The sequence below is a fragment of the Abrus precatorius genome, unplaced genomic scaffold (assembly GCF_003935025.1).
Source record: "Abrus precatorius isolate BTA unplaced genomic scaffold, Abrus_2018 Scaffold4, whole genome shotgun sequence".
Lineage (NCBI taxonomy): Eukaryota > Viridiplantae > Streptophyta > Magnoliopsida > Fabales > Fabaceae > Abrus > Abrus precatorius.
This window is the reverse complement of record NW_020874384.1, coordinates 3,336,967-3,346,572: the sequence shown is the minus strand read 5'-3', so window position 1 is coordinate 3,346,572 and position 9,606 is coordinate 3,336,967. Positions and strand designations below refer to the sequence as shown.

The window sequence follows — 9,606 nt, the reverse complement described above, 5'->3', positions numbered from 1 at the left end:
TTAGAGACAATGGAACCAGGTGTCTGTTTTGTTGGAATGGTTCGCGCAGTTTTGAGGAAGCCTGAAGGGAGAAATGAAGGAGTGAGAATGCGAATAGAAAGCGGGAACCAAACAAACTAACTCAAAAACTACGGGCAAGCCCGTGGGCCATGATGGCCTTCTATCTTCACTTGGGCTTGATACTAAGCCTAAGTTTAATTCTTGATGCACTACTTGTATTCATATTTTGACAAAAAATATCCATATTTATCCACCTTAGGGGCAAGAGCGTGGTTGATGTCTACGCCTGGTTGCTTCTTTGAGATGTTAATTGCTTTGGGTATCGTCCTTCATTACTAAGAAGCTTTAACCACTTCCAATTTTATGGGAACAAAACAACTATTTAATGAATATTATAAGACGTGAGTATTTAACTCAAATCAGTTAGTAATGTAGGCAATTAATAACTTAATCCTTAGTTAAGGATATGGGGAATTAGTTTATTAGGCTCGGCGTAGAAATATAAGGATAGAAATATAATCATATTTTGGGAAAAAAGAAGAAATATTATCATATAGTTAAACAGTGATGATTTAGTAACCACATAAATTAAAAACACTAGCCGATCCACAAGTATTAATAAAAAGTAAGCTCCACTAATCTACTCAGTGCAATATACAACTGTATATATGATTTTGTCCAGGGTGAGGGAGAGTGATAATCAAGGGAGTTTACAACAGAGCAAACAACACAACAAACCTCGCACCAAGAAAGAAAAGAAAAGGAAAAAGAGAGTCTCAACTCGTCAAATGGTACACCAAAATCACAACAAAGACGGAGCCGCCCAAATTGCCTATATTCAGGACGGATCTCACACATAACTTATCTCAATGGAGAGGCATTTGTCTCGTTTGTGTCGAAGAAAGAATGAAGAGCAAGTGGAACAGGGTGATGATCAATCAGAAGCTGATAAAGTTTCTCTAAACGCTGTACACGTTTGGGCCAAAAATAAAAAACAAAACCCAAATATAGTAGAGATGCTCAGCTATTTATCCATGGATAAGATCTTCGACCAGTAATTTGAGGTGTGAAGCTAAGCCCAAACATCTCCTTGAGGGCCTTGCCCCGCTCCCAAAACCTGACTAACTTGGCAACTATTGTAGCACTTTGCATTACGTGGTTCATATCAGTTTCACTCCATAAGCGGTTCGCTAGCTGCATCCTCCTCCGCTTTGAATCCAATGCAATGCCCCACTCCTCGAAGAGTCTATTTCTCTCTTTCTCGGAAAGCCTCCTCTGCATAAGCTTCACCAGCATTCCTCTTTCTCGGCGAAGAGCTTTAACGCTGTCTCCCCAAACAAAACACACGTCAACATGAAGAGAGGAGTAAATAAACATACCACTACATGCAACAAAAATTAGTGTTTATAGTAAAAGTCTTATATTTAATATTATTGCAGATTATTGAAGTTAAACTCTGATTTTTAATTGATGAACGCCATCAACACCTAAAAACTTATTAATTTTTTTAAGGGGACGAGCCTTTATTTTTCAATATTAAATCTAACCTCCCACCCTCGAGGATCTATTTCTCAACATAATTTTTCAAATTCAGCATCACAAGGTTTCCCTAAGAAAAATCATTGGCCGTACTGGTAAATGCCCATTTGGATTCCAAAAATATCAGATACTCAAATAAACGCGGAAAGAGAGAACCTTGAAGCTAGTGTAATTGTCTGACTATCTTTCACAGACTGGTTTCCATCAGAAAATGTTTCTTTGAGGAAAGCTAGTCTTCTAAGCTCTACCTCCATGTAAATAGAGTCTGTTAGATCACCCTTGAAGAGAAGAAAGAAGTAGGTCCGGTGGGTCAATGGTACACAGCAAGATTGCCACAGTTCAATTATCTCTTTTTGCTGTCTTCTGAATTGCAGAGACCAGTCTAAAGGAGTTCCAGGTGCCTCCAACATTGGATCCACACCCGCATCTTTCACGTTCCTCTCAAGCCTAAATGGTTTTCTCTCTGTATCCTGATCCTACAATTCGAAAAGCAAAGTTTATTCAAAAGCATCAACATTAAAAACGACCTTCCAAATTCAGATTTTAATCATCAAAGGAACTTTGTATGAAATTATGAATAGAAGAACATCTAACTTAAGAGTATATAGATTTAGTTATGTCAATTCATTATTCATGGCAGACTATATCTATTCATTATTCATGTCAGATACAAGTATCAATATACAAGTCTTGATACAGTAGAGGTTCGAGTTTCTCCCACCATTTGCTAGTGACAAGGAAAAACTTCATGCAACAAATGATAGATAAGAATAAATTAAAAAAAATGACTAAAGTTTAATGTACTTAAGAAACGGTAATTGTAAACAGTAGTACGATATAACAATCATATTTATATAGATAAAATTTATCAATTATTAATTAGATGTATGGATGTGATTAGTGATCAACATTGAATAAATAATCAACCGAAAAACCAGGAAATAGCATATGAACGATTTCAGTTACTTAGGAAAAAGAAAATTAAAATTTCAGTAATTCTTTAATTCAACTTTAAGAATCAAGAAAGCAGCCGAATTGATTTATTCTCACCTGTCCGTCAACAAGCTGCTTCTCATATTCAAGTTTGACCATTTCTTTCATCCCAGCAACAAACGTCTGGATGCTAGTAATATCCTCATCAGCAGACGTTCTCATGCTGCTCACTCTAAGCTCATCCACAGAAGGACTTCCAACGGAAGACTGAGAACCGTTCCTTAACAATCTTGTGGAACCATCATAATTTAATGGAGGAAACTTTCCCCGCAAACCATCTGGCCTTCCGGGAAATCCTTTTTCAAACCCACTGGCTGGAGTCCTCTGTATTTCTCCTCCTGTCTCAGGAAAACCTGTCATGTGATATTCCGTACAACTCCAGCTTCTAGTTAATTTAAGATTCTTATAATTTGACATACTTTCTGAGGTGGCCGGTGGAGATTGTTCATCAGGGGAAGGACATACAAGAGAATCAATGGTTGACTGTACATCGTGCAATCTCTGCTCCAGCACTCCATACGTTGAATTTTCTTGGATCTGACTGTCTTCTGTAGATATTTCCTGGCTTGTTCCATTTTCATCCCCTGCTAGAGCCAACTCCCCGTTGTCACTTAGCGATGGATCAAGATTGTCTCTGCTTGACTCCTCCAACTCAACACATCGAACTTCTTTGCAGTATTCATCAGGGTCTTCTGTACAAGCACAAGCTAACAAATGTATAATGACTGGATATGATGCAGTTCCACTCTAAAATATCATCATTTTTATCAACCTAACTGCTACGGGGGATGAAAGGACCTACCATCAAGATTACTTCCACTGTCCCCATCATTAAAATGAGGATTGTTGAACTCTTTAATGCGTGTATCAGGACGATGAGTACCACAAATGCTTGAGCCCTCTGATACCGAACAGTCATCTTCCCATATATCTTCCCCTTCCTGCAAATTAAGATTATTACTAAAGCTAGCCAGAACAAGAACAAGAGGAAATCCAAATTTGAAGGCATAACCTCTAATATGTAATAGAATTTCAGATATTACTACATACGGAAATAGAAATTACATTTCCAGATATCTGCTCTTTTCCAACCATGCGCAGCAAATCCTCAACCCTTGATTGAGCAAGATCACGTTGCTTAGTTAGTTCCCTGATCTCCTTCTCCATCTGAATGATTGAAACTTGTGGTATCAACATCGAAGGAGTACGTAAAATGTAACATGCATAAACTTGAAAAATATATCATTCAGCATAAATGCAACGATTTTTAAGATATATAATTTCACCCCAAAAATAAGGCCATTAACCTATATAAAATGGCTACACTCAAGCCCTTCCAAGGAGAATATGACATACATGTTGAAGACTATCTCTAACCACCAAAAGAGCTTAAATACAGTAAGATATATTGAAGAACAACCCTGCTCCCTCCAAAAATAAAGAAAGGACACTGAGGCAGACATGCAGTATATTTGGGGTCTACTCAAACACGATACTACCCTTCTTAGCTATTAGGATACATAAATTCACAAGGACTTAAGTATTGTTCAATAACACAAGTACCCAGAAAAGAGAGATTACCATACCAAATTGTTCAAAATCATATCTTTGAAGTTTCATACCTAGATTGGTCCACAATCAGTAAAAACATAATAGCATAATAAAACGGTAAATTATGACCTTTTCTATCTGGAGATCTTTCTTTCTCAACAATGCTGCATAATCACAATTGGAGATAGCAGGACCAGGAGTTCTCAACTCACTCTCCAATCTGGCCACCTCTTTTTGCAAATGCTTCAGCAATGCTTTATCAGACATCACTACGTTAACCTGTGCTTTAGTGGTTACTTCTTTTGCACAACAAGCAAAAAGAAGTGTGTTTCTGGTTTGCTCAACATGGCTTCGTGCAGGGCTCAAAGTGCAAATGATAGCTGTTCTAGCATTGCCACCCAAGCAAGGCTGCAGTATGCGTGTCAACTTGGAATCTCTGTAATTTATGTGTCCACCATGTCTTCCCTTACTGCATTCATGCACATTATGCCAATGGAACTTAAAACGTTTTCTTTTTCAATATGGTATAGAAGAAAGAATCAACAGAAACTAGAAATGGGGAAAGGAGTTTCAGGAGCGTCATCTAAAAAGTTCGACGACACCAGGGTACTTCCAATTTTTACACATGAACAGTTATAGAGTAGCTCCTGCATTTAAGTTTTGAACATACGGATAAGGTTTCTAATGTAGAGATATTTCCAATTAGCCACAGGGGACAGGAAGATAATAATCTGTCTTCCGTTCTCTCACAATATCTTTTTTGACTATGGATGAAATACACATCATGTTAACTAGATTTCAGCTTGGTCACATATTAACTAACCAACAGTTACCCTAATGCTTACTGCCACAAGCCTATGATGATATTATAATAGTCTCAGTTCTATAGTGCAAAAAGAATAATTATTGTGCCAGTCACTTTCATGCATATAGAAAACCAAGCAAACATATAGCCAGCTGGGTCATAAAGGAAAAAACTACATGATATGACTAAGCAATAATAAAATTAAGGGACATGGGAAAAGCTGAAATTAAATAACTTGAATGTAGGTTTTCTGACTATATTAAGAACAGTAAACGAGGAAGACATCATAAGCTAAGGAAGAAGTAGACAACCTAAGCTTACGAATAACTGTTCCAAGAGTAAGCAAACTCCGGTTTATATGACATCCTTCTTTCAATCTCATCCCAGCTGATGATGCCTGAGATGCACGCTCACTCCCTGCCAAATCAACAAAATTCTGCAGAGAAACAAAAACAAATTGAATAATTGTAAAATCTATGATAAACATTTTATGCTCAGAACAAGAGGGGAATTTTTAAAAAAATGCAAACATACCACACTAGCTACAAGGGTGGCTGAGTTTCCTTTGCCCAGGAATTCCCTGGCAGAACTTTCCATTGTCTGAAAGGTTACAACTCCATTAATGAAAGTCTATCGGTACAAAATATAATGCACAATATTTTAAGCATGCAAGGGGAAGGCACATACCAATCTGATAATTTGGTGAGATCTAGAACTCTTTTCATTCAGGTATGTCTCTCCCACCTGTCTCTGAGCTGCAAGAATAAAGTAAGCAATATAATGGTACCAAATACTGGACTACCCTATGACAAGAAAACCATGCAAAATCCTTTACTTCACCTTCACTGAAGGCTAGGAGCTCTTTTAAATGCACCCAGTCCCGTAGAGTCTCCTCTGTAAGTTTCTCTAAAATGGGTCCTCTCTGATGAAAAAGAGAAAGGATCATGAAAACAACTGTTAAATTATGCAATCTTTTTCATTAAACTATCTATCAAATATAGATAAAAGGCATTCACCTCAGGATCATCCCGCAGTCTAAGTGGAGTGTTGTCAGTGCTTAGGAGGTCTCTAACAATTTCATTGTAAATTTCAATTGCTGAGAACTTCAATACAAATGCTCTTTCTTCATGCTAAAAAATTAACCTTGTGTTAATAACACTTATTAATAATGTTATAAACAAGAGCTCTGGTGAAGAATGATACCGAATAATTAAACAGGCATATATCAATATTATAGTAGTCTAATTACCCTCTTTATATAGTCAAAAATATCTGCTACAGCATATTCGGTTACTCCAATCATCGTGTATGTCTTTCCACTACTTGTTTGCCCATATGCAAAAATACTTGCTGAAAGAATATATAGACACCTATATTAATCAAAGTGGAAAGGGAATAAGAGAAACTAGCCAGCATAACAATATGTACTCACAGTTAATTCCACCAACAACCGAAAGAGCAACTTCTTTGGCTCCTTCCTCATATACCTGCCTTGTGACACAGTCACCACGAAATACTCTGTCTACCACCAATCATAGCAAAAATTCGGCAACACTCAGTCCACGATTAATGGATCTCCAATGCAATGTCTTAATAATAAAGTTTGAAACACTATCATACAACAAAACTATGCAAAATGCATTTTTAAATATAAAAAACGCCATTTTAAAAAATTTAAGTTGAAAATAAAAAACAGGGATTAACACCTTAGCAAGTTATGTTAATTGATTCGTCCAAGTAGGCAAAGAAAAATCCACCAATGTTTGCACCAACATTAAGTATTTTCGAAAGTTAGACCAAGCAAATAAGTCAAAGCTATGCAATCTGAACCTACTCAAAATATAAAAGTAACTAAACATCGTTCTTAAGGTAAGGGAAGGTGATCCCTTTAGGATTATATATATGCCAAATCTAACCCACGTTAAGTCCTCAATACTTGTTAATGCCAGGTATATAGCTGAAATTGAATAATTCAGTTTCAATGGCAATGAAAATTTCAGGATATTAAAGCAACGTTAAGAGTAAAGCAAGGTATTTGTTTACCAAATGTGTAGGCGCTAGGAAAAGTGGAACCCTCACGCAGTGTGTTCCGGTACAAGATGGTAGTATCATTGATGCATTCCCAGTCTGCTGATTCATTAGCCGCAATTTCCTTCTCACTCAAAGGCCTCAGCCTTATTGACACAAGAATCTTCTCTTCACGACCACTCGCTCCTTGCATCTTCTCCCATTTCAACAGCTCTTCTCCAGCAATAGCTCCCATTTCTCGCTTTTAACTCAATATTCGTTCCAACCAATTAACAAGCTAATCGAAATTCAGAACAAGCCCATGATTCCTAAAAGAGGACAATTAGGGTGGCTAATTATTAAAATTACTCTTCATTTCCCAAAATGCAAGACATTAAAAGATAACAACCGGAAGTTCACAAAAAATACTAATCCCTTTAACTACATGAAGAAGGTAATCATAATCACAAATGACCAAAACTCACAGAAGATAGCAACCCATTAATTTCGGTTGATAAATAAATAGGCAATTACAGCAACATCGAGCTAACTTTAGATTATATCCAGCCAACAGAAACTAAGACCAAGACAAAACAGAATGCTAACTAATTACGTTTTTATCATCAACAAAGTATCAGTGGTTGGCAATATATCACGACCTGTAAGACTTCTCTTTCAAGAGAGAGAGATGATCAATCATGGGTTTAGTTAGTCCAATTAAAGGACATTCTGGTCTTTTATTTATTCTTTGGTGCCAAGCTTCATACAGAGAGAAGAATAAAAAACGAGAGAAAGAAAAGAAAAATTAAAAAAAAAATAAAAATGCGGGGGCCAAAACACAAAAAGCGGGGTTCCCTTTTTCAATCCTTCCTTCAACAATGACCAATTGTAATGTAAGAATGGAAAACTTTCAACAGCAGCGACCCCCCAATAACGCTTGAGAACGAAGTAACAGAGTTTTACATAAATATGAAATTGACCATGAATTAGTTAGTAGTTATGCACAGCACAGCACATCACCGGTCCCCAACAAACAGTAACATCCTTTTCACTTTTTTTCATCCTCCTCTTTATTTTTACTTCCTTCCAATAAACAAAAGCAACACACATTCTCATAGATATCATTTTTAAAAAAGGAGTCGAAACCAAGGAATTTTCACCGCTCAACTCCTAGTCCTTTTCACGACAGTGTAACAACGATAAACCTAATTCACACTACACCGTAGTTTATGAATCAGAGAATCTGCAGCCTCCGCTAAGATTCTCGCTCATTTCTGAACCTGCATTTTTTCGTGATCACAAATCAGAAATCGAATACAAGCGTGTCCTTCTGAGAAAACTACAACAATGATAGTTAACCAAATAGAAATAAATATAATTGATCATCTCCACTTTTTTTAAAATGCCACGTTAATATACAACGAAGTGCTCCAAATCAAGGTTCAAAACTCGAGTGTATATTCTGCAACTTCGCAAGTGTAAACTATTCTTCTTCAGAAGCCAGCACGAGCCACAAGCAGCGTCAAGTATCATATTTTGAAAAAAAAAAAAAAAACAGAGAATAGAAAAAAAAAAAATAGGAAGAAGAAAAACATACCAAGTGAGGAAATAGAACAGTGGGAATCTGAACGAACTTCACTTGACGAGCCACGATCTGAAACAGAACGCAACCGAACTCAATGCAAGTGAGAGAGAGAGTCGTCGGTTACTTTCCTCACTCTCTCTCTCTCTCTCTCTCTCTCAGAGTCTCTGAAGCTCACACGCATCATAGTTGGGAATGGACCAGTAAGCACGTAAATCTGATGGGGTGTCAATTTCTTCGATGTTTCTATTTTTTTTAAATTTATATTTATAGTAGTAAATTAGTAATTTAGTTAATTTGACTTATTTTTTCTTACCCTCGCTACGGTGGGAGGGGGGAAGAAATTTAGTAAATGACGATTGTGTCCCTGCCTTTGCTTCCGCATCTCGATTTCTGACTAAAAGTTTCTCGTGTCACGTGATGGTGGGAGCGGTTTGGGAAGGACTTTGCGGAGTAGTGGTACGTGGAGGTGTCAGCGTTTGTCCACAAGCGCCGCTTGGGCGCGTGTTTACTGTGGAGAAACCACTTCTACCCACTCACGTTAATGTCTTAATGACAGTTTTGCGAAACCGTCCATACGGATTGAAGATCCATCGCCGACCCGCAGCTTCGAACCACGTTTGGAATTTTGTGTCTAACGGTCATTACAGTTAATAAATGCTGTGGCACTTCCAATCGTTTATTTATTATGGGTTCTTATATATTGCCATTAATTTATTTTCTCATATTTTTAATATATGTTAATATAATTTTTTTTTTTAATTTTTAACCTACATTAGTAATAATTAATAAGACCTTTTCTATTTTATTTTCGAGTTAAAAAACAGTTTTATTATGAAAGTAATAATTTTTTTAAAGATGAGAAGATTATCTGTCCTTTTAAATCAATAAAACCTCCAAAACTAAATATAAATAAATCTTATCAATCTGACAAATAATAAAGACTTAAATTTGTAATTTGTCAAAACGAGATGGTCTTGTTTTCGACTTAATTATTCCATAAAATAATAAAATCTAACTTCACCAATCAATATCACATTGTTAATATTATAAATTATATTACATGACTAGTTAATAGATTCACGTTATTTGACATCGTAGTCTCATCACATCACGCGTACGCGATTTA

At 36.5% G+C, this 9,606-nt stretch overlaps 1 protein-coding gene across 9 annotated transcripts; it reads right to left on the bottom strand.

Annotated features, from left to right (window-relative positions):
• Positions 1–529: 529 nt before the first annotated feature.
• Positions 530–8,682, bottom strand: LOC113864305 (kinesin-like protein KIN-7E). Of its 9 annotated transcripts, none has more exons than XM_027497886.1 (17): positions 8,493–8,668; positions 8,042–8,175; positions 6,932–7,224; positions 6,321–6,410; positions 6,138–6,238; positions 5,905–6,018; positions 5,729–5,810; positions 5,576–5,643; positions 5,423–5,488; positions 5,200–5,324; positions 4,213–4,552; positions 3,598–3,699; positions 3,335–3,473; positions 2,952–3,224; positions 2,590–2,870; positions 1,696–2,015; positions 532–1,324 (listed from the first exon to the last, which is right to left on the bottom strand). In XM_027497886.1, exons 3-17 carry the CDS (start codon positions 7,149–7,151, stop codon positions 1,021–1,023), a joined length of 2,625 nt encoding a protein of 874 aa, XP_027353687.1. In that variant the 5' UTR covers positions 7,152–7,224; positions 8,042–8,175; positions 8,493–8,668; the 3' UTR covers positions 532–1,020. The 9 variants fall into 9 exon arrangements, with proteins under 9 accessions (XP_027353685.1, XP_027353687.1, XP_027353686.1 ...); XM_027497885.1 differs by having other exon boundaries at positions 8,056–8,175; XM_027497884.1 differs by lacking the exon at positions 8,042–8,175 and having other exon boundaries at positions 530–1,324; positions 8,493–8,682.
• Between the last annotated feature and the right edge of the window lie 924 nt (positions 8,683–9,606).

Coding starts and splice junctions, on each gene's coding strand:
- LOC113864305 (XM_027497878.1), bottom strand. CDS start 7,151: ATGGGAGCTATTGCTGGAGAAGAGCTGTTGAAATGGGAGAAGATGCAA. Junction 6,411..6,931: donor TCCTAGCGCCTACACATTTG/GTAAACAAATAC, acceptor GATTGGTGGTAG/ACAGAGTATTTCGTGGTGAC. Junction 5,325..5,422: donor CCACCCTTGTAGCTAGTGTG/GTATGTTTGCAT, acceptor GTTTCTCTGCAG/AATTTTGTTGATTTGGCAGG.